Source organism: Leopardus geoffroyi, chromosome A1 (assembly GCF_018350155.1).
Source record: "Leopardus geoffroyi isolate Oge1 chromosome A1, O.geoffroyi_Oge1_pat1.0, whole genome shotgun sequence".
NCBI classification, from domain to species: domain Eukaryota; kingdom Metazoa; phylum Chordata; class Mammalia; order Carnivora; family Felidae; genus Leopardus; species Leopardus geoffroyi.
The window spans coordinates 123,479,714-123,503,582 of NC_059326.1; the positions used below are offsets into that span (position 1 = coordinate 123,479,714).

The 23,869-nt window shown below is 39.2% G+C and overlaps 2 protein-coding genes and 1 pseudogene across 8 annotated transcripts in view; 2 read left to right on the forward strand and 1 right to left on the reverse strand.

Annotated features, from left to right (window-relative positions):
- The window catches only part of CDC20B (cell division cycle 20B), a 61,104-nt gene extending 39,373 nt beyond the window's left edge, over window positions 1-21,731 (reverse strand). Inside the window, exons 1-3 of one of the 5 annotated variants that reach the window (XM_045493214.1) lie at window positions 19,584-21,729; window positions 18,196-19,214; window positions 17,952-18,014 (exon numbers count right to left, since the gene is read on the reverse strand). In XM_045493214.1, coding sequence (XP_045349170.1) covers window positions 17,952-18,014; window positions 18,196-18,327 — 195 coding nt within the window. In that variant the 5' untranslated portion in view covers window positions 18,328-19,214; window positions 19,584-21,729. Of the gene's footprint in view, window positions 1-17,951; window positions 18,015-18,195 lie in introns of all 5 variants that reach the window. The other 4 variants (XM_045493222.1, XM_045493242.1, XM_045493250.1 and 1 more) reach the window with 4 other exon arrangements.
- Window positions 3,830-4,630, forward strand: LOC123605776 (annotated as a pseudogene).
- GPX8 (glutathione peroxidase 8 (putative)) lies at window positions 6,248-11,838 on the forward strand. 3 transcript variants are annotated; one of them, XM_045493276.1, is made up of 3 exons: window positions 6,258-6,694; window positions 7,271-7,532; window positions 11,207-11,838. In XM_045493276.1, exons 1-3 carry the CDS (start codon window positions 6,491-6,493, stop codon window positions 11,368-11,370), a joined length of 630 nt encoding a protein of 209 aa, XP_045349232.1. In that variant the 5' UTR covers window positions 6,258-6,490; the 3' UTR covers window positions 11,371-11,838. The 3 variants fall into 3 exon arrangements, with proteins under 3 accessions (XP_045349240.1, XP_045349232.1, XP_045349222.1); XM_045493266.1 differs by having other exon boundaries at window positions 6,292-6,694; window positions 7,268-7,532; XM_045493284.1 differs by lacking the exon at window positions 7,271-7,532 and having other exon boundaries at window positions 6,248-6,694; window positions 11,207-11,347.
- Window positions 21,732-23,869: the final 2,138 nt, after the last annotated feature.

The window sequence follows — 23,869 nt, forward strand, 5'->3', positions numbered from 1 at the left end:
TTCCTCAGAAAATTAAACCTAGAATTACTGTATGATTCAATAATTTCACTGCTAGGTACAGACCCAAGAGTAATGAAGCAGGTACTCAAACTCAAACAAACTCAGGTACATGGGCGTTCACGGTAGTACTATTCACAATAGTTGGAAGGTAAAATAACCCAAATGTCCATCAGCAAAAAAATGGATGAGCAAATTGTGGAAGATATATGTTTATGTGTGTACATATACATATATTATATATAATATAATTATTTATTCACAAATGACGTATCAGTTAAGAAAAATGATCAAGAAATCCCTTATTGACAATCTTACACTGTCTTGGCAGTTGTGTGTTTCTCTGGCTCATCTCCTGTCATACCCTCCATACTGTCTCCCCACCTTGATGCTCTTCCACAATTCTCTGCCAGGGTAACTTCTAGCCCACCTTCACAACTGGAATCAGCCATCATGTCACGAAGGTGTCTCTGACATTACCTTCCTCTCCATTCCATTACCTTCCTCCCCCTTCCAAACTCCCCATTAGGCCACCGGTGGTAGGTTAAATAATTGCAATACTTAATTTTATACATCGTTTTGATGGACTAAGGGATGCCCTGAGATCTGGTAAAACATTTTTTTCTGGATGTGGCTGGGAGGGTGTTTTTAGAGAAGATTAGCATTCGATTTGGTAGACTGAGTAAAGAGATCCAGCCTCATCATTGTAGGTTGACATCATCCAATCCACCAGGGTCCGAAATGGTACAAAAAGGCAAAGGAAGGGCAAATTTTCTCGCTTCTTAAACTAGGATGTCCATTTCTTTCCTGCCATCAGACACTGGAGCTCCTGGTTCTCAGACCTTCATACTCCTTAATTTACACCAGCTGCTCCCCAGACTTTGGACTCAGATTGAATTATCCCGCTGGCTTTTCCTGGTTTTCCATCTTAGAGATGGCAGATTGTGGGACTTTTCAGCCTCCATAATTTGGTGAGCCTCATGTATATATACTTATGTATACTCTATTGATTCTGCTTCTCTAGAGAATCCTAATGCAATAATGATGCTTTATCATTAGACATGAGAGAGAGCTGATATGCAGTGAAAATGGCTGGCAGTTTTAGACAGCCACCACCAGAATATGAATCAATAGCATAATGCAATGACCTTTTTTAAGCAATACAGTTTTAGGTCTCATTAAAGGGAAGACAGCGTCCAAAACAAGAACAAGGAAAACCCAATTGTCTCTGCACTGGTCAGGACCCATCTGCTGGAGAACTGGGTCCAGTCTTGAATCTGTCTTGTAAGAAGGAGATAAGCAAGCCAGGATCCTCGACCTGAGTTCATTTAGAGGAAAGGACTGCAATGATACAAGGTCAAGGAACACAGCAATAGAGCAAAACATGAATGGAGTGAGGGGTTCTGGGGTATTTAGTCTACAGGAAAGAACACCCATAAGGAACCATCTTCAAATATGAAACAGAAGGCAATTTATGAAACAAAGAAAAATTTACTTTGTATTGCTCCCTATGACAAAATTGAGAACAGTGAATGGGAGGAGACAAATTTTTATTCAGCACAAAGAACTTTCAAAGAGTTACAGCATGATTTTCTATCATGTTTTGAATGCGTAGTACAGTTTTTGGTCAGTTCCTCCTCCAAGGACATGTGGCTCATAGTGGTACAGATGAACATTTTTTAAATATTCGTGTGTTTTAATGTGCATTTTTAAATGTTTTAAAATGTTCAACGTGGACACAAAGTCTTCTGTTATTAAAAAAAATGTATTTTGGTAAAATAAATGAGCCAATTTGAACCAAAAATGTTAACTAGCAAATGGCACAGATGGCAAAATCACAGACATGTATGCAAATGACTACAGCTTAGGGAACGCTGTGGTAGAATGTGATATTTCATCTTCACTGTTTTTAAACTTTATTCCAGGACCTATCTCTTGGTGGGGAAATGCCTGTTACATAGTTTTAAATGACTGGCCTATGTATCAATAAAGAGAAAGAGGATGATAAGAAAAATAAGACAAAGGAGAAAAGAATGAATGACTGGATACTTTAAGCACATCAGTTTGGATGGTTTACTTTTCAGAGTTCACATGGTGTTGGCCTTAAATAGGGAGGAATTTAGAGCACCAGGGCCAAAAAAATAAATAGAAAGGAGCCTAGAGAATTTAAAAATAAAGTCAGGAAGTAACCAAATGAAACAACTGGGAAAATAGAACAAACATGTATAGTGATAAATTATCTGACTCACAAATATTCAGCAGGTAAGAGAAACCTAAACATTCCAAGGAAAGACAGGCTGATGATGCCAGGGTCTCTCTAGAATGTTATGGCAGAGACAAAATTAACAAAGATGGCCCATCAGCTCTCAGGCATATCACCCCAATTCCCTTTCCTTAGCCTCTGAATGTCTGCCCCTCCCCTACCAACCCCACCACCGCCAGTCCAACAAGGCAGCAAGACATTTCAAATTTGGAGTCATAATCATATTTCAAATTAATCATGAAGATCAAAATGTCCCTCTTCTTATTTTTGCACAGTCATTGTCTCCTCATCCTGGTATTGGGCAATACAAACCAAGCAAACACTTGGAGAGCATTTATTTTCAGGTATTGGTCACTTTGTTCTGCACTGCCAATGCCTGCCACTGGGGGCTCCAGAGTGTTTTTGGCATCTATCCCTTCCTTCTATCAGGCTGACCAAAGCGGCCTTCATTAAGACACTATTATCTCTCATCTTGACTTGTTACTCTGCAGACTCTGTGACCCCTTCCAGACAACTTCAGTACATATGGCCAAGTTGTTTTGTTGTGGTGGTCCACTCCCTCTCCTCTTCGGACCCTAACAGTGATTTCTCATAAAACTAAATGTCTCCTGATGAATAAAACCCCCTTACCAGAGACAGTACTACAGTAATCTCATCCACCACATTTTTTTTCTAAGTAAACATATTTCTATTACAGAGAAATTGTTGAATGTAGTTGAAATAATTTGGGTTATAAAGTTAAAAGTCTTAAACTCTCTTCTTGCTTGTTCTACTTACTTGTTCTGTGATTGAGATATTACTAACTTCTTCCTGTTTGAAAGCATTATTGCATTCTGCCGGTAGAGAGCTTTATACTACATGTGATTGCTTTTAATATGTGTATATATGTGTCTGATTTATAAATAAATCATGTGCAGTATAAATCTTTCTACAAACATAAGCCGTTTATTTAACGCTCGGTTATTTGCTGCCTTATATTTGTTCCCCAAATGTTTCTTGTGTATTTTCTCCTCTCCAAAGCTGATTTCAAGCTCATGTGAGGCTGCCTCCATCACAGACATTATTTGTATCTTCTTCAGTGCCTGTGGTGCTTGATTAACAGAGTCAACTGCTTTGTCCCATTATTGGCCCAGTAGGTTCCCTTGACCTTCAACTCATCATTCTCTTCCCCTCCTTTAACAAACCTTCCTTGATCTCCTGAAAGAGTGCTGTTGGTTTTTCTTGCATACTATCTCCTATGCATTGAAAATTGCAGTGTTGATATAATTATAATTTGAGAATGGTTTTAGTATAGACAGAATATGGAAACGATGATGACAGGTCCCCCAGAAAACTAAGAAATGATGATATCACAACATATACAGAAAAAGACTCTGACGAAGAAAAAAAGAAATGTCTAAGAGCCAAAATCTATCTATGTTCACAAACATCCAGGCTGGGAGTTGCCCAAACTCCTGTGCTGAATGTCTGATTAATGGGCCTATAAGGATATTTATATATCATTCATATATGAAATCATATATGTTATAAAAGCATATATATTTCTTTCTGTCCCCGGTCACCTTAGTGAGAGGAGCTGCCACCATGTCCCCCCACCTGCAATGGATGGTCGTGCGGAATTGATCCTGATCAAAAGGGACAAGCAGACATAAAGCACCAAGCCCAACAGGCTTGCAACTCTTTCCACTACGATGGCCTGGTTTACTACAAGACTGCAGGCATGGATCCAGAGGCCTACAGCAAAAATGTAATGATGGTGACGAAGCGGAGATCTGACCAGTGAAAACCTACCACCTCCTACATGCATACCAACATCAACAAGAATGCCCTGGCCACCCTTAGCAGCATCAGGCACAGGATCCGCAAGAACATGGACCGCCCAGGTCTGTTCATGGCTGCCATTTGCAGAGCCAGCGCCATCCTGCACAGCCAGAAGCCTATGATGGTGAAGAGGAATCAGGCCTGCCTCACCAAGAGCTGCTGAGCACCTGCCCCCTACCTCCAAAGCAACAAAGATGTCAATCACTTAAAAAAAAACAAGCAAACAAAAAAAAAAAACACTTAATAATCGTAAAATTAACAAACTGGCTTTGATTTTGGCCTTGACAAGAGATTAACTTCAGTTTTCAAAGTACTTTTAATATAGCATGAAATTTTGGGACAATCCAACATGAAACATCAGGCCTGTACAAGCCTTTTATTTCTGGTTAATAACTGGCATGTTGGCTTATACAGAACCTCTTGCAAGCATAATTTTGATATTCTTAAAGACCAAGCTGTAGATCACTTGATGGGAGTTTCTGTACTTACAAAACACTGAACTAGAAAGGATCATAATGATTTTATCAAAGTAACATCACCCTATGGGGCCATGCCTGGGGTACAGTCAATCAGCATCCTCCTCCAAGGGAACCCTCTGTCATCTCCCTCAAAGCAGTTATCATGGGCTGGGTTTACATGGTTCAAATTACAGCAGGTGTTCTATGAATTAACTTTTTTTTTAATTAATCATTAAAACTCAAGTTCCTGAGCCATGTCCTTCAACAGCCTAGACAAACGGAAACCAAAAAGGCTTGTTACAGTGAAAACCAAAGAAAAAAAAAAAAAAAAGACTGAGGTCTAAATTTTCTGAAACTTAAATGTATGCTTGAGTCAGGAGGCCAATTCTGGTTCAGGAAATCTGAGGTGGGGCTTGAATAGCTGTGTCTCTAACAAGCACCAGGTGATGGCAGCACTTTTAAGTCCAAGAACCTTGGCGTAGCAAGGTCAGAGAATTGAAGTCTGGGTGTCATATGAAGTTTGGCTTTCTCAGTAACTCAGCCAGAGAGCATCAAAGTAAAATTATCATAGTGAAGAGGTGATACAACGTGTTTTGTATACTTTTTTGTTGTTTACTGGGTATTAGGTTTACAGGAGAATACTTTTCTACTGTATCCTTTATTATCAGGCTGCAAGAGTGGGAGCCAAGTGGTTTATCAGTCTCTTGACAGGTTTTATATGCCTAAGCTGTGGGTTTGGCTCCGGAGGCAGAGCTACCAGCCCCCTGAGCGACACCAAGAGTCAGGACCAGGTAGAATGAGGCACCTTAATTTGAAATTTGCTGTGTGTCTTGGGGAAGAGTCCAAGGTGACTAAAGGAACCATGAATTTCAGGATATGCAGCTACCTCCATTTCCTGTCCATACCTACCCCTATAATTTTCAACAGTAAAGTTAAGCCTCCTGTAAGAGGCAACAGCCACAGGAAAAGTGAAGGTAAAAAAAAAGAAGCAACTAGATGATGCACCGAGGTAGAGGTGGGTTTGGAGGGTTTCCTTGTTCATTTTTGCCTTCTTGGTAGAATTGTCTTATTTAATTGTTAAATTCCTGATTTATTATCAAGTTCAGTATTTTTCCATCTACAGGTTGCAGACCATTGGTGAACCCTGAAATCCTTCATTGTCAGGGGTCAGAGCCAGGCTGTTTTAAAACTGCCACAGGCATATCAAAGTTCAAAGGGGAAGGATCGTTTAATCAGACTTCTCAGTTACATGCATCTGAGTTAAATTATAAAGTGCATTTCTTACTGGGAGTCAGGATCAAAAATTTGAAAAACACTGGACTATAGTTGGCTTTATGATAGAGGAGGGTTTTTTAAAGCCTTCACATTGTATCTAATCTATTTATTTTTATTATATTCACCTGGCATTGCCTTAATGAGATGAGGTCAAAGTAAGTAGCCAGTTCAGTTATTTTTCTGCCCTTTCCACTGTAAATATCTTGAACTCGTGTAGCAAGTTTAATCCATACACATAATGTTAAACCCCTTCAGGTTATACATCATGTTAATAGAGCACGTTTAATCTACACTCTGAACTATTCCTGGATGGTATTTAACCCACTCCTCTACATTCACCCAGTTACTGGGAGCACTCACTCCCCAGCTTTCACCCTACAAGGGCACCATCTTCTGGTGAAAAATTTTGTCAGGAGAATGTTAAAGAGCTCTCGAAACAGTCCTGATCTTCCTAGCGAAGATTGCAATAGGCATCATAAATACATCGAAATTCTTTAGCACTCTGTTTTATCCAGGAGTCTCGTTCCGTTCCCCATCTGACAAGGGTCTTTCTATTCCTTAGCAGTGAAAGGACCCCATCTGTCCTTCCTGGGTTTCCGTTAAACTGAGCTGGTTTCAAGTTTCAGCTCCTCCTTGAATTCCAGCCTGCTGAGACTTCCCTCTAGAATCATCCAAAATGGAGCCTCTTACAGCTTACCCTTTAAGATGTTCGGGGCCGAAAGCAAAGGTATTTGCAGTTTTACTGTCTATGGTTCTATGCACAGTAATGTTATTTCTTCTACAACTAAAATTCCTAAAACCTAAAATCAACAGCTTTTATGCCTTTGAAGTGAAAGATGCAAAAGGAAGAACGGTTTCTCTGGAAAAGTTTAAAGGCAAAGTAAGTTGTATCTTCTGTTTTTTGTTGTTGTTTTTTATCCTACTGCTTGTTGATTTCTCTGTTTACTTTAATGGAATCAATTTTTCATTGATAAAGGGTCGTAAGTTATAATTTAGTTTTCAAAGTAATGTAATTAGTATATCACTCTGACCATCAGAGTTCTCATTGTGTATATATACAAAACTTCTAATTGATAAGCTGATTATCCTGTTTTCAGAGGCATGCTAAATTAACACTAAGTTGTTTAGGAAATTTTTATAATTAGTAATATGAATATGGAGACATTAAAAAATACTACCTCCATAAACTAGCAACATTAAAAAGCACTCTTATCAATGATCGTATTTTCTTTTATCTTAAACTGTTGTACCTGATGCTTTTTTAATGGTAGTGATTTTTCAGAGTCTTAACTCATGCATCCAGGTTATGATTTGCAACAAAATTGGGTATGTCTAAAAATATAAAATAACCATCAGCTTCAAAATGGTTTAGGATTTTAACTACTTGCAGAATATTTTTTTTTTAATCTTTTTATTTGCTTCACTTTCCGGTTGGATTTTTTTCTTTTTCCGGGAGGTTTCACTAGTTGTAAACGTGGCTAGTGACTGCCAACTCACAGACAGAAATTACTTAGCACTGCAGGAACTGCACAAAGAGTTTGGACCATTCCACTTCAGCGTCTTGGCTTTTCCGTGCAATCAGTTTGGAGAATCGGAGCCCCGCCCCAGCAAGGAAGTTGTATCTTTTGCAAGAAATAACTACGGCGTGACATTCCCCATCTTCCACAAGATTAAGATTCTAGGATCTGAAGCAGAACCTGCATTCAGATTTCTTGTTGGTAAATATCTACTTTGCCTCATCAAGTTAATGTTTTCAATTGCTTTTCATTTTTAAAACAAATGTACCAGGACCGTACTGTTTCTATTTCATGTGAAATGCTTTAAGTGGGAAAGTTTGGTAAAACCATCAGAAAGCCAGAATCTCATCCTTGGTGACTTTCTAGAAGATATGCTTTTCTGAAATCAATGTTTTAACTTCTTGAAAGGCAAAATAAGTCGACTCCGGTATATTCTTTTCCTTATGATCACTTTCCTGAAGAATTTACCTGAAATGTGGTCATGGCTATCTTCACCAAATACCTTAATTCCTCTCTTATTTAACTGGCACTTGGGGAAATGTCCCTCCCCATTACCAACGCTATCCATGTCTCATGAATATTGCTGGGCATTATTAGACATATCTTTGTGATTAATTTTAAGTTCCCTTGTCTGAGATATTGTCTTCATGGATGAATAATATCTCTGTGTTTGCTAAAATTCAAAACAGAATATAAGAATTTTTTTTTTTTTTTTTTTTTTTTTTTTTTTTTTTTTTTGAGGACGATAGTGTTACGTTGTCTCTAAAATTAGGCTAGCTACAGGGGCGCCTGGGTGGCGCAGTCGGTTAAGCGTCCGACTTCAGCCAGGTCACGATCTCGCGGTCCGTGAGTTCGAGCCCCGCGTCGGGCTCTGGGCTGATGGCTCAGAGCCTGGAGCCTCTTTCCGATTCTGTGTCTCCCTCTCTCTCTGCCCCTCCTCCGTTCATGCTCTGTCTCTCTCTGTCCCAAAAATAAATTAAAAATAAATAAATAAAATAAAATTAGGCTAGCTACAGAAATCTGTTTAAAGATTTTCCTGGGTCAGTTAACATAACAGTAGTAAAGTATAGTGACTAGGGAAGTAGGTTTTAGCCACAACCTACCTGGATTCAAGTCCCTGCTCTGTTAGTTTTGCTGTGTGGCTTCAGGTACATGACTTAACTTCTCTGTGCCTTCTTCCTCACTTGTAAAATAAGATTATCAATATAAAATAATTTGGAGGATTAAGTGTGTTAATAGACGTAAAGTATTTGTATGTTTCTTACACTGTGCCTAACACTATTCTAAAGAGCATTCAGGGACGCCTGGGTGGCTCAGTAGGCTAAGCATCCAACTTCAGCTCAGGCTCTGTGCTGACAGCTGAGAGCCTGGAGCCTACTTTGGATTCTGTGTCTCCCTCTCTCTCTGCCCCTGTCCCCTTCATGCTCTGTCTCTCTCTCTCTCTCAAAAATGAATAAAGATTTTTAAAAAAATTTTAAATCATAATAGGTAAAAAACAAAGGACATTCAGTTAATGTCCTCTCATCTGACTTATACAGATGATACCCTCAGTCCCTATTCTCACTGCAGATAATTTGAGTTTTGATAAAACAGTGACCTCAGTCAGGCAATCAAGCTTCCAGGCTAGTAAGCCACTTAATGATGTTCTACAAAATTTAAGTGTGAAATCAGAATCTTTTTAAAACATTAAATTTCTGGGGAAAATCAACATAATGTTCCACCTACCCTTGTGTAATCAAAAAAGTAAGTGATTTAAGGTTTCAATGAAGTTAGATGAAGCTCCAGAGATGAAGACTATGAGATCATAGCCAAATGGAAATGAGTTTTTTAAAACTAGCCAAAATTGACAGTAACTGATCATGTGATCACAGTGCACATGTGTGCAGGTGTCACTAAACAGGGCATCTGGGCGGGGAGGCAAATGCCGGCTGAAGCTCAGCCATAGCAAGGCATGTGCTGGGGGACTGTACTGGCCTGGAAGAGTGCCTTTTCCTAACTCATGCAAAGATGTTTACGTCAGGTAGACAGAGCTCTGCCCTGGAGGGCATTATCTTTAGAGACACATTTTCCATTATAGAAAAGAGCAGTTTTGCAAAATGATGTTAAGATGGCTTTCATGTAATAATAGGATGCTCACACGGAGTCCTTGATGTTTGCTCTAGTCAAAAATATTTTTCTCTAATAATGAAATAAATTGAAATGCTTGGCACAGTACTCCAAGTAAAACACATATGAGTAATCAGGCTACTTTTTATTTTTATTTCTTAATTTTAACCTATGCTCCCTCACTGCTTCTTTCTCCCAGCCCAAAGCAAAGCATTCCACACCTTCAAAACTCTAGACATTGTGTTCCTTCTACCAATTTCATCGCTATTTCTGAAAGGATAGTTAATACTTACAATTTCTGCCTCCCCGTCTCAATTACCTTCTTAGATGACTGTGTCTGGCTTCTTGCTCCATGAATCTCTTGAACCTAGCAGGTACCAGTGACTGCCACTCTGGGCCCTTCTCTTTCTTCTTTTCAGGTTCCTCTTTTCCATCCACCCTTAACTGTGCTGATTCTCAGGATTGTGCCACGGCCCACTGGAACTCTTCTTATTCTATCCCCTTTCCCTGACTGAGCTCTCTCTCCTAAGCCCCAAAGCCTTATATTCACCTGCCTCCTCTGACAGAATGTCCCACATACACCTGAATCCCCTCCTGTAAAAAAAATGAATTTGTCATCTTCCTCCTAAAATCTGCTTGGAGTAGGAAGTAGGAGTGGGAAGTATAGAGTAGAAGATCTAGATATCAGGGCTGGCTCTACCGCTCATTAGCCACAAGACCTCGAGTCTAAGACTCCATTTTTCTCATCTGCAAAATGGGGTTAATGATAATACCCATTTCACAGGGTTGCTGTAAAGATTCAACAAAAGGATCCATTTAAAGCAATGAGCATACATTCCTTGGCACATAGTAGACACTAGATACATTTTAAGTAGTTGTTTATATTTTTTTCACATGTTAGTCAATAATGAACATCAATTCTGGATAATGTAAATGGAAAAAACATTACATTTCTTACATACATTAAGATGGTTCAAAAGGACCACATAATTTCTCAATATGACTTAATACTGTATGTTAACTAACTAGAATTAAAATAAAAACTTAGAAACAAAAATAATGTGATTTAGAATTCCTTTCTGTTTTCCTCTACATAATATGTAACAATACTAAAAACATAGGTATATTTAATATGTAAAGAATTCCATACAGGCCATTACCAAGGACCATAGAGTATCATTTTATCTTTAAAAATGTTAAGAAACTGAAAGTTTTGAGCTAGTGACAAGGTAAATTTTTTGTTGCTGTTTTTTTTAGTTTTCTTAATGTGTATTATTTTTGAGACAGAGAGAGAGAGAGAGAGAGAGAGAAACACAGAACATGAGCAGGGGAGGGGCAGAGAGAGGGAGACACAGAGTTTGAAGCAGGCTCCAGGCTCTGAGCTCTCAACACAAAGCCTGACGTGTGGCTCGAACTCATGAACTGTGAGCTCATGACCTGAACTGAAGTCAGACACTTAGCTGACTGAGCCACCCAGATGCCCCAACTTTTTTGTTATTTAGATCAATAAATCCAGAATAAACCACTTTGTTTCATGATTCCGGACCAGGAGAATCATCAGTGAAGTCACCAAATGTACAGAAATATGGTTACTTGGAGCTTGAGTTTTGCCTTGTTTGGGTGTTTTATTTTTTGTTTTGTTTTGCTTTTGACATTATGACAATCTTAGAACTTGATTCTTAAGTTATCACTTACATAGATAGTAATGGAAATGAAAATCTTGACAAAAAATAAAATTATGCTTATGAAAATATATTCTGGTACTTTAGATTCTTCAAAGAAAGAACCAAGGTGGAATTTTTGGAAGTATCTGGTCAACCCTGAGGGTCAAGTTGTGAAAACCTGGAGGCCAGAGGAACCCATTGAAGTCATCAGGCCTGAGATAGCAGCTCTGATTAGACAAATGATCATAAAAAAGAAAGAGGACCTATGAAAATGCCAGTGAGTCATTCAAATGCAGTAGTCAGAATATAGAAATGTCAAGGGGAGGGGGGGGTTTGGTCTCATCTTAAATACTCTGACAATTAAATACGGCACTGATGGATTTTTTGTTTGTTTGTTTTTATGATACCTTGCCAGTGAGTGGTAATGAATAATGCCCCCAGGACAGAGATGTTACCCAAAACAAAAATAAAGAGTATCTAAAGAATCAAAATGAAATATACTAAGTATTTCATCAGATCACACTAAATAATTCAAAATACAGTCATCAATGTGCTTCAATATCCTGTTGTTCGACTTGACATTTTTCAGGATTGTACTTAATGGAAATGCCAATCCACTAGACCTCTGTTTGAATTCAAGACACTGTGTGTGACTGAATTTTCTGGATTAACTAACTGTAAATGGCTATTTTTATGTAATAAAATAAAAAATAAACACTGAAAAAATGTTAAATATATAGAGAGATTCAAATCATTGTGTACTTTTGTTTCAGGCACAGGAATTTTGTTTCTTTAGTTGTTTTTTTTCTGTTTTTTTTTTTTTTTAAGTACAGGTTCATAGTATGTTTTACTGTATCTGCCCAAATAGTCATTTATAAATGACACTATCCTAACATTTGAAAAACCCTCATCATTGTCAATATTTCTCTATTATTTTCCAGAAGAAACTCAAATTTTATAAATAGAATATTAATTGCTGAGTAAAAATCCAAGGAGTAAGAAAAAGGCTATGAGTATATGATTATTTAGCTCAATTCTTTATATATTAATACTGGTTGCTAATTTATTCAGATTAGATTAACCTTTTGGAAAGAATTCAGTGCTGCATCGTTCTGATGGCTAAAATAATAAGAATCAACTCTAAATAGTCAAAGGTCTGAAGGTAAAAAAGGGAGGGACTAATTACACCAGTCTTAAGCATCAGCAATCACTAAACCTTTTGACAGAGTCACAACATGCTTTTTCTCCTTTCTCATAACCTTTATATTCTGCCCATCTTCTCATTATTGGCTGATAAAGCAACTTGCCAAGTTGATGAAGGCTAATTATTGCCCCACTAAATATATATTCATTTCATGAAATGAATAGGAAGACTAGGGCTAAAGAAAAAAAAAAAAGTAAAAAGGCAGTTATGTAAAATTTGGCCAAGAAGGAAGACCCAATCTAAATAGCTGTGAGCTGGCCCCCATATACTGTCCTGATTAATGAAAGTAAAGATTTTTTTATGGTGAAGTCAAAAATGCCACCTCAGCATATAGTTCTTTGCAAGTGTTTAAAGTCCTTGGAGAAACCAAAAATATTTCCTAGAACACCTTCTGCTTTAAAGCATATATCCAGCCACACAGCTCTGATTGTATTTAGTAAGATATTTGGGGGCTGGGGGGAGGCACAGTTTCTCTTAGAGGTCCAGAAGATTCACAAGGATAGCCTCAAGAATGCCAAGTTAGTGTGTCAGCAAACCTGCTTGTACCCCTCACCAGCTGTACGATATTGGGCAAATCACAGGACTACTTTCAGATTTCCTCACCCATAAACTTAGGGAGGTCAGACTGAACAAAGAGCCCCTTCCAACCTTCTAAGTCAATGATCGTGCTTGACAAGGTGTCTTACGTGATCAGGACTGGAATCAGTAATCTGAATTATTTTTGAAGAAATAAAAGCCACCTAACAAGCCTATGTGTCCTTTGCAATTTTGTCCCAAGAACATAGAAGCGGTTTGAATTCTGAGCCTAAGCAGTTTGAATTCTGAGCCTCTAAGCAAAATTTTGTTAAGGGCAAACTTTCCAAGTATTGTTCTCAGAGCATTCTTGCCATACACCCCATTTACAAGTGCCACAAGACTGCTGCTGTGGTGGGGAATGACCAGGACTGTCCCAGTGAATGCAGTTCAGATGTCCATCCTGCCGAAAGTCACTAGTTCTCTCCAAAGCCATATAAAGTGGGTTTTCACTTACATATCTCCAATCCTGTGTGTTTATTCAACCTACAGTCTCTACTATAGTCAGTGCTTGGTTCTCTCCCCTTCCCCTTTGGGTATGCAGGGAAGGCAGGTGGGGATTTGAAAGTGTGGCAAGTAGGTGTCCATTCAGGGTTCTGTAAACAATTAGCCTCTGTGTACTAAAGAGGGTGTGAAGCCATTTGCTGATGTACTGCTCAACCCTAACTCCAGTGTCTTATATGAATTCCGCCAGGCACATATACGTAAAGAGAAAAAATTGCATCTTTCTTGAATTGAGCCTCTCTTCCCTGTCTCGGCATCAAAGAGCCTTGGACATAGACTGCTACTGTCTAAATTGAACAGTATAACAGCAAAATAGCTGGCATCATGTAAAAAGGTACTCATGGACAAAGGGACAAAATCAAATTCATTTCATTGTGGTCAGTAGTTCGTTGGCTTGAAGTTTGTTTTGGTGTATTTGGAAGGTGGAAAGGAGTACTTCCTTCTAACTCCTGATCTTCATCTCATAGCAGACATAGCCATGGTGCTGGGAGATTGGAATAAATAGGAATTTGCCTGAAATATACCATGAAAGTCATACTTCATTTTCAAAAATGCTTAATAATTAGTATAATCTTAATAATGTATATATGTGCCTATATATAATTCCTAGCGATTGTAGTATATATAGCCTGCACCCAGTGGTGGCTGGGAAGTAACAACCACCTCTCTGGAGGAGGGGTTCCAGTTTGCAGCATTTGCCACTTTCCATGGTATAAATGCTCCCACATGGCCAACTTCCATCTACCAATGCTTTAATAACTGGCATGCCAGGTTTCTGAAAATTTAACACTCGGTTCGCACAAACCACTTTACGTTGGATCCAGAACACAAAAACTTTTAAAAATCAGACTTGATTAGGCTGTCATAAGGATCTCCAAAGAGCTCAATCTAGAGCAAAAACATATATTATTTATTTTTATAAATATACTGTTTTGGTGGCTTATGTGAAAATGTGGAACTACAGTCCCTGAAATATGAAAAGCTGCTAACAATATGCTATATAATCACAGTAAAATCTAATTATTTCACTGGATTGTCTGCAGGTAGTCTCAGGTAGGAAAATACTACTGTAAAAAAAAAATTGTAGACAAAGCCTAAGAAGAAAAACAAAACCTGTATTTCCCTATATTTTCAACATATTAACTCTCTTTCAAGACTACCTTGCAGAAGCTAAGAAGTCTTGGTTGGTCCCTGTACAAAACATTACATTCATTCATAGTGTTTCTTTGGGGAAAAAAAGGATGTTTGGGCGTGGCTATAATGTGAACACTTTATCCATGTGTATTCCTCACCTTGATTTCATCTTTCCCACGGAATAATAAAATTGTAATAACTGTCACGCCTAGAAACTAACATACCACACTCCTCCCCACTTTTCCTTCCTCTCGCTGAACTGGTAAGGCCATACCTTGCAGAGTGAAGCATTCTCTTTTTGGAGGAAAGGAATAGAGTGGCTTTGATGTCCCAGTTGTGGGTCCCTGTCTTTCCCTCTGACTCCTATGGAGACATTCTTCATTTGAATATATATATTCATTCTCCTCCTTACCCACTGATCTCCTTAATTCATCTTTCATGCATTCCATTCTCTCTCTCTTTCTCATCATCTCCTGACTATGGAAGTGAAGAACAGCTTTAAATATGTATTGTTTATTGAGTATAAATGTTTACATTTTATGTCTCATTCTTTAGTGTAAAAAAATTAAAACACAAAGGCCAAGCCTTCTAAATTAAGTAGGTTTTATTTTTATCAACAAGTCAGTGGCTTTCCATAAAAAATAACATGTTGAAATTTAGCCTTGTAAGAAAATGATGAAAACAGTATTCACACAGGAGGGATCCTTAAACACACACAGAAAAATGCTGAAAATGAAATGGGCAACAATGAAAAGAGGATATGAAAGTAGCAAAATGCAAAAGAATCAAATTATAGGTATAAATCTCCCATGGTTGAAATGTTTAAACTTAAATAAGAATAAAAATTGTTAAATCAGTAATTTGTAATTCACTACAGTGGACTGTAATATATTTCTCACATCTCACTTAGAATATAACTAATTGACCAGACCACCTAAAGTCAGCTTCACAAACTTGCTGCAAATGCCCACATGAGGACACTGATGTCACTGTTTATCTGGGACCCAGCAAGTTCCTGAACACTGTTGCATGGGTCAAAATGGCCTCCACAGGAATCAGAAAATAATTAAAAGCATATGGTACAGTTAGTTCTTCCCACTTCACAAGCTAAATATCATGCTCAAGTATTTTATGAGTCTGTGACTTGACAGAAAATGAAGTGAAAAATTCAGGCAAATCCTGCAAACAATTTAACCACATCCCCCAACCACACCCCAAAATTTCCACTTTTCTTGATATTTCAAGTGAAAATGTTTAAGTTGATTGATTCATCTTCAAAGTTACCTCTCAATTCTCTCTTCAGCTGGTACATACACATGGTTACAGAGACCTGCTCTAATAGCATATTAAGAAGCTGATTATCTAGAAAGAATACTATAGACTTAGTTGAAAACTGGGGGAAAGAGTTTAGGCTTTCCATTTCAAATTGTCATTGTATTCTAAATTTTATATTAAAAATAAATATTAAAAAACATAATTTCACAAATATTTTCATACTGTGTACCCAGGACTCCAAAAATATTACCTGGAAAAAAATTTTAAGAATTAATTATATTGGGGGCGCCTGGGTGGCTCAGTCAGTTGAGCATCCGACTTCAGCTCAGGTCATAATCTCACAGTTCATGGGTTTGAGCCCCATGTCAAGCTCTGTACTGACGGCTCAGAGCCTAGAGACTGCTTCGGATTCTGTGTCTCCCTCCGTCTCTGTCCCTCCCACACTCGCATTCTGTCTCTCTCTCAAAAATAAATAGATATTTAAAAATTTAAAAAAAAATTGTGTTGATTTCTTCACCATTTGTAACACTGTCTATGGTGTTATAATTGAGTGACTGAAGAGCAATTACAAGTATTATGGTTACCAGTGCCCTGGTTCATAGCAAAAAGTATATATATGCACCAAACACACACACTAATTACAGAATCAATTATACTCTGATGTTCATTGTATATGCAATAAGATAGCAGTTGCATGTTAGCTGATGCCATTCACATCTTCAACCAGCTAACAATACACTGCCAACCCATCACACACAGGAAACCAGTGCAGCTTGTTAGCAAGAAGAATTTATCCAGAAGCAAGTGGCAGGGTAGTTGTGGCTGCCACACTGACCCAAAGCAGCCAGCTAACAATACACTGCCTACCTGACTCAGGTCACTGCTGCTTTTCATGGCCCATGAAGTCACTGAAGCTACTGTATGCAATATGAAACACAGTAGCCGAACTGTAATCTTAATAGTCACAGAAAAGAAAACTCATATATAAAACTTGTTACTCCAAAATTATTATAAAAAAAGAAAAATACTATTTTTAAATCTCAGCAAAAATTTAAAAAGACAAACTTTCAGAATACTTGCACTTAGCTGTTCCAGAGTAAAAGCTTGGATATCAAAATACGGTTTTGCAGTACAAATGAATTAACAAAGTTATACTTAACTGTAGCTTTTCCAATTATTTCTTATCTTTTCTTTACTGAGAAATATTTTCTCTTTACTGACCAAAAGACCAATTGTCTGTATTAGGCAGGAAAATATTTAGGAGTCATGGAAGTGCACAATTTTGGTGTAAAAGAAAACTGTAGCTATTTTGGAAGGAAAAAATCACTATTAAAGTATTTAGGGACTTAAGTTGTCATTATTTTGTCCCCGATTATAAATAACATTAGCCATTGCATTCTGAAAGGGCTGTTATGTGTTTGATTTACTGTGTCACCACTTAAATATTGCAAGATTTTTAAAAGATTAAGAAAAATCTGTAAAAATGTTAATGGGTTTGAAACTAGAATCTATGAGTAAAGTTTAAAGGAATAAGAACAATTTCGTGTAGAGAGAAGCAAGGTGAATGGTGATTATGAGAGATTTAAAGCATATGAGGGATGTTTATGTAGTAAAAATAAGAAAAACTCATTTACATTTGTTTTATTCTTACACTGATTAAGAGAGAAGCTACAGGCCTTGGCTTCAGACTTTCAAGGAGAAAAAGTAATACATCGGATCAATTTTAACGTGAGGAGCGACCTTGGATTAGGCCACTTCTCCCGATTATCCACAAGATGGCACCATTTCCATTTCTTTGGGGGGCAAGCTTTTAAATGCAACAGAGGAAAGTACAATTCGCAACTGTTAAAATGAAATAGTAACAGCCAGCTAGCAATGCGCTGCCTACATCCAAGCTTCATCCTTTTCTGTTGAGCCAAAAACTAGAAAGCCCCATGGATATACAAACAATTCCTCTTGTCAGGGATCTTCAGTTTCTTATAGAAATGTGGGGGGAGGGTGTATAATTAGACTCTGCAGTTAGTGATATTTTAGGAGACTGATTTTTTAAATTTTCATATTCTTAGACCAGGCCGTACTTCCAACAAGTACCTTCTTTAGGAAAAATTAGTTTGTTCAAAATCAGAATTAAGAGAACCACAGTAAGCACTAGACACTTACCTTGGGAGAACCTTGACTTCTCTTTTGCTTCATGTCTTTGGCGAGCACCCGCATGACGTTCTCCTTGGAAAATATATATAACATATGGAGAGAAAAATCATAATGTTAGGCGCGGAATGTTTCTAGATCCTCAGCTTGTCCAACCCCATTTACTCATTTTCTCTACCAGCCAGGCACCTCTAGAACACAACTAAATGACACATCGCAAAATGAAGGAAGGATCAGGGTTTAGAGTTTGTCCTACCTGTTGGTCCTCAGCGGGCAGAGTCCCCTTCAGGGAGCCGGGGCTGGGAAACAAAAGGACGTTACTCACCCACAGCATCTCTTCTTCCGTCCGGACCCTCCGCGGGGCGGTGCGCTCCAGTTTCCACTCCATCTCAGGAGGATTTTCCCCTGCCGGGTGTTCGGCCTCACCTCGATCGGCTCTGGTTTTCCCCCCGGTCTAAGCCAGCCTTGACGCCTAATCGTCAAACCTCTACTCTCATCCCCCAGGACCATCATTTTTCGCTCTTAACCTCCATTTCCCCCATTCCTCCCACGGCTCCCAGAGAGTATTCCCCAGGGTACTGTTTAAAAAGCTGGCGGGGCGGCAGCGGGAGCGGGAATCCCCCTCTCCCGCTTCTCATTGGCCAGCGCTTTGGTGACGTCAGAGGTCGGGAGGGATTCCCCCCGGCGCGCCCCTCGGCCCGCCTCCACCTTCCAGCCCAGCCTCACCGCCGCTTGCTCTTTGTCCGCGGAGGCGCGCACTGGAGCGCCAAGCTTTGCCGCGAGCCTTGGCGGGCCTGAGCTGGGCCCGGCGCCGAGGGCTGTCACGCCAGCAGGAGATGAGGGGGTTGGCGGGCGAAGAAGCGGGTTCTGTGAGTTCACGTTCTTTCCATTTGCGGGGGGGGGGGGGGGGTCGGGGGGGAGGAAGTTTTGTTACAACGGGACTTTCTCTCCGTTGGTAATGGTGACCGTTTGTGTAAGCCATAGATATTAGACGTATCCCCCAACGTGTTCATCAGCTCTTGTTCCACTTTCAGATAGGCAGGGAAACGTGGCAAGAGTTCTGTGCTGATGAGAAGGGAGAGCATTGACATATGCACTCAATAAGTGCTTCTCTGCTGCAGCCATTTGGAAGTGCGCAGGTTCTCTCACTTGAGCTTCTGCGCTATCTTCCCAACCAAGAGTTGGTGAGCGAGGTGAAAGAGTTGGTGAAAGCTGGTGACAGGGAGCACCTCATGAGGAGTGAAGAGCCAGCAAGAAAGCTGAGCAGACTGGGGGCTAAGTAATAAAGGAGAGGATGATATTGGGGGTTAAGGGAGGGGGTTAGATGGAAATGACAAGGAGCCAGATGGGCTGTACAGCCTTAGCGGCCCCACCTGAGCTGCCAAGAGAGGCTGGCTGTGCCATATGGCAGGAGGGAAAACCGTGTCTGGGAAGCTTCTGACAGCCAGCGTTTTCCTCCCCATAACCGCCTCCCTACCTCCCCCCGTTTGACATGGGACTGCTTGTGCTCTCATGCAGCTTGTGGGTTTGTGCATTTTACCAGGGAAGGGATTCATACATATCAGATACTCAGGGTGAGGAGGAGGAACAATTGTTGTAGAAAGTGATTTATAAACAAAACAACAACAAAAACTCTAAACTTACTCTCCTGTTTTCCTTCTTACTGAAAGCAAGAAACATTGACATCAAGGCTGAGACCCAATCTTGGGACCAGTTTTCCATCTACAGTAATAAAGGTTAGGGGCAATGCTGCACAGGGTAACATAATCAAATGAGTCTTATCAAAATGCTTGATAGCCAAATGGATTGAAATATGTAAGTTTCACCCACAAGAATTTCACCTCCTTACAGTGCATTGACTTCCAGTAAATCTTTTCAGCAAACACGGAGGCTAAATAAAGTGAGATATTGGCTGAGTTTCAACTGTATTGTTAATTTAAAGATCAGTTTTGCAAATGTCAGCTAAAATTAGCAGTATATTGGAAATAAAATCGAAGACTTTTTGTTCTATTTTTAAGTACCATTTTACTGTACCATTTACCAGGGAAAGGATTCATAAATAACAGATCCTCAAAAGGGTCAGTGATGGGCACAAACACAGGAGTGATAAATCCAGTTCAATTAATGAGCTTCTAAATCCATGTAAACTGTGATTTTAGAATCCATGCCCTTACAAGTATTAAGAATAGTGTTTTATTCTTTTAGAATTCAGTTATCTGTAATGCATACATAAATTCCATTTTAGCCACTAATTCCACAGCATATCACACGATCTCCAAATGCCTTTCCCCCTAGGTTAAAGCAATAAAAGTATTTTCCTTTAAAAAGTTATTGTACATTTAAGTATTCATATTGAAATTTAGTAAGAATGATGGAAGTAGAAAAATCACCATAGCAAACACCTTAGTACTAACTGTTGCAGTCAAGGATCATGAATGGTAAAACTGAGGTACATATGATGAGGGTGTCTGCCTCCTATGACCCAATGCAAAAAGGAAAATCGTAACTTCTCATTGGACAAACTTGGCAGCCACCACCTCACCATTAAGGACACCATTTTAATTAACCTCACCATTAAGGACACATTGACATCTTGTGCCTCCTGATATGATGCACTAGAAAGGGCACAACATAACTTATTTAATATTTTTGCCCAAAAATGCATAACCTGAATTAATAATGAGAAAATACTAAACCAACCAAATTGAAGAACATTCACAAAATGGCGAGTAGTATTCTTCAAAAGTATAGTAATGAAAAAGAAAAATTGAGAAACTATCACCAATTAGAAGTATCTATGTAAAACATAACAATTAAATGCATTGTGAGATCCTGGATTGAATCCTGGACTGGGGTGAGGGGGAGGAACAATTGTTGTAGAAATCTGACTAATATCTGTAGATAGTGAACAGAGTAGTAGTAATGCTAATTTCCTACTTATAATCATTGTGTTATAGTTGTGTTAAATGCTAACATCTGGGGAAGCTGGGTGAAGGATATAATGGAATTATTTGTACCATTTGTGTAACATTTTTCTAAGTCAAAAATTATTTCAAATTAAGAAATTAATATCATGTGATCATATTAATAGGACATGGCACAACTGTTTAAGAGAAAATTGATATATCCTGTAAACATTTTATCTTAATATTTATCAAATACGGTTTAGGAATAGGGTCTAATTCATATATTTATGTGCCTGTGTGTGATTTACTATCTTCAAAGTGTTTCCTCCTTTGGAGAGGGTTTTGCAGGCAGATCTGTGATAAGGACCAGGGCTGTGAGGAAGGCTTCTCCACAAAAGCCAAGGCCAATTCCAACGGTGTCAAGGTGAAGGGGGGTAAGTGGTGAAGCAGTGAGAAGGGAGAAAGGCGTTTTTCTTGACTCCTTTGTGGCCTGCGGTCTGAGAGTCTGAACAGGTCTATACCGATGGGAAGCCAAGAGGAGAAACAAACTTGCCAAGTGCAGATTTTTTCAATTACATGATCACATTTTCTTCCTAAATAATAATGTTAAGAATCTCACATACACAATGCACCAAGTCAGCTCCCTTCATCCGCCCTCCCAGCTTTCTCCTTTCCCCAGAGCTCTGTCAGACCTTTTCCGATGCATTTGCATACATACGTGTGTACTCAGTCTGACGCTGTGCATCTTCCTACGTAAATATGATCTTACTATACTTATCGTTTTGCACCTTGCTTTTTCTACTTCGCTGTATTCAGTTGCAAACCGGAGAGCTTCCCCAGCCCCAGCTCCAACTGCCGGGTCTCACGCCCCTCTGGCCCGGCGTCTCCCGCTAGGCTTGCGCCCCCACCTGTGGTGCCAGCCCGCCCCGACTCGCGCCCCACCTCCCGCGCCAGCCAGACCACTTTGGCGCCCGCCTACCGGACAAAAGGGACCGTTGCAGTGCGCTCCAACCGTCCCTGGGGCACGTCCCCGCCAGGTGCGGGTAGGGGGTGGGGGGTGGGAGGGAGGTGCCTACCATTCAGGATCCATTCAGCTCCAGTCCAAGTAGGATGGGAAAGCCTGGAGAGTTTGGGATAGCTGCACTGTGGTAGAGTCGGGAAGTTAGCTGTGAAGTTTGGGGAAAGAAAGGGAAGGAGACCATCATGTTCTGGACTGATAAACTGAGCGTGTCTGCTCCCAATCATATATAGCTCAAAATAGCATGTGGGAAGGAATAAATGAATCCCTTATAATTCAGGCTAGCAGCCGGGCTCGGAAAATAATTTGTAAAGATTCTACCAAATAAAAGCCTCAGTCAGAAGAGTAGTCAATAAACTACCGTGTCACCTCTGGTCACAATGGACTTCCCACTTTTTCAGTTATAAGTGTTTTTTGTACATGCCTATTTTTCGGTTACCGCCCGGCTTCTAAGTACCGGGTCTGTCCTTATTAAAAAATATTTGTCCATGATACCCGAGCTAATGAAGGTGGAGGGTACAATTTACCCAGCTTAAAGCGTGAAATCTGAAGATCACTTCGCCTCCAACTATTCATGTTATTTTATACATTTTCCCCTTCTCTTTCTGCTTAAGGCAGCTCTTGCTTAGGGTACTAACTAAAATAAGATACTTCTCCAGAATTGTAGGGAATGAAAGGAAAACACCAAATTTTACAGTACAAAATACAGTACAAATCTGTATAAACTATGGATAAAGTGAGGTATATGAACATGGTACCCCCTCAAAGAGGGCTCATGAATGCTGTAGACTTAAAAATCCTTTTACCAGATATCCTAGCAGCACTTCAAACACAACATAATCCAAAACAGAATTAAGAATCCTTCTTATTCCTCCTCACCGCAAACAGCCTGTTTTCTGCCTGCTTGCACCCTGTTCCCAATATCCCTATCTTACTTGTGGAATAGAGTCAAAGTCAGCCTTCTTTAACACTTTCCCTTCCCATAAGATTACACCTGCCTTCTTCTTGAACTATTATTACAGTAACCTCATTGATAATTCAATATCTAGTCTATTCCCACTAATTCCATTTAACATGTTTATTAATGTTTATTAATAATATATTAATTATTATTAATATAATAATTATAATTAATTATTAATTAATTTTTAATCAATTAATTATTAATATAATGTTTATAATTAATTAATAATGTTTATTATTAATTAATTCCATTTAACATGTTTATTTGCACAGAACAAGTTCCATACACCATGTGAAGCAGTGAGGATCCAGTGATAAAGCTATAAAAGGCACTATGCATTATCTTTACTGAATTGGATTTCTCCCCTGCCCCAAATCCCTATAAGGATTTCCTTACACACAGAATTAAGTTCCAAACTTTCTATCTGACATGCAAGCCCTCTACAATTCAACTTCCTCCTACCTTTCTTGCATCATCTGCGATGATACCACTAGTATATTCTGTTCCCCACAACGTAGGTGATGCCCAGCCCTCTCCTGCCTTCAGGCTACCTCTCTTGTTGTTTGTTTGTTTGTTTATTTTCTTGCAAGGAAAATGTGGGGCTCATGCTCTACTGGGGCTGAGTCAGTGAAGCACCCCACCCAGGCAGCCATCTCACTTTTGAGGGTTTTTTTTTTTTTTTCATGTCTTCTAGCAATCTTACCCTTGAAATTTCAGTTACCTGTTCCAAAACCCTTCTCAAATCTCCCCAATTCTAACTTTTCCTTCCCTATGTTCCTCTAGCATTTTGTTTGTATCTTTAGTCAGCTTAATTCCAGGTTTTGTATTTGTGTAAGTATATTGTAAGCTCCAAGAATACAAGGATGTGGTCTTTTTTCATCTCTGTATCCTCCAGAGAATGGCTCGATGCTTTGTACATAGTAAGCTTTGTACATAGTTCATATTCAATAACTGTTGGCAGAATTGATTTGTAGATGAGATTAGAACCGTTCCCAAATCCTGGAACTAGGATTGTAGAGTCACAAAAGAAAGACCTTAATAT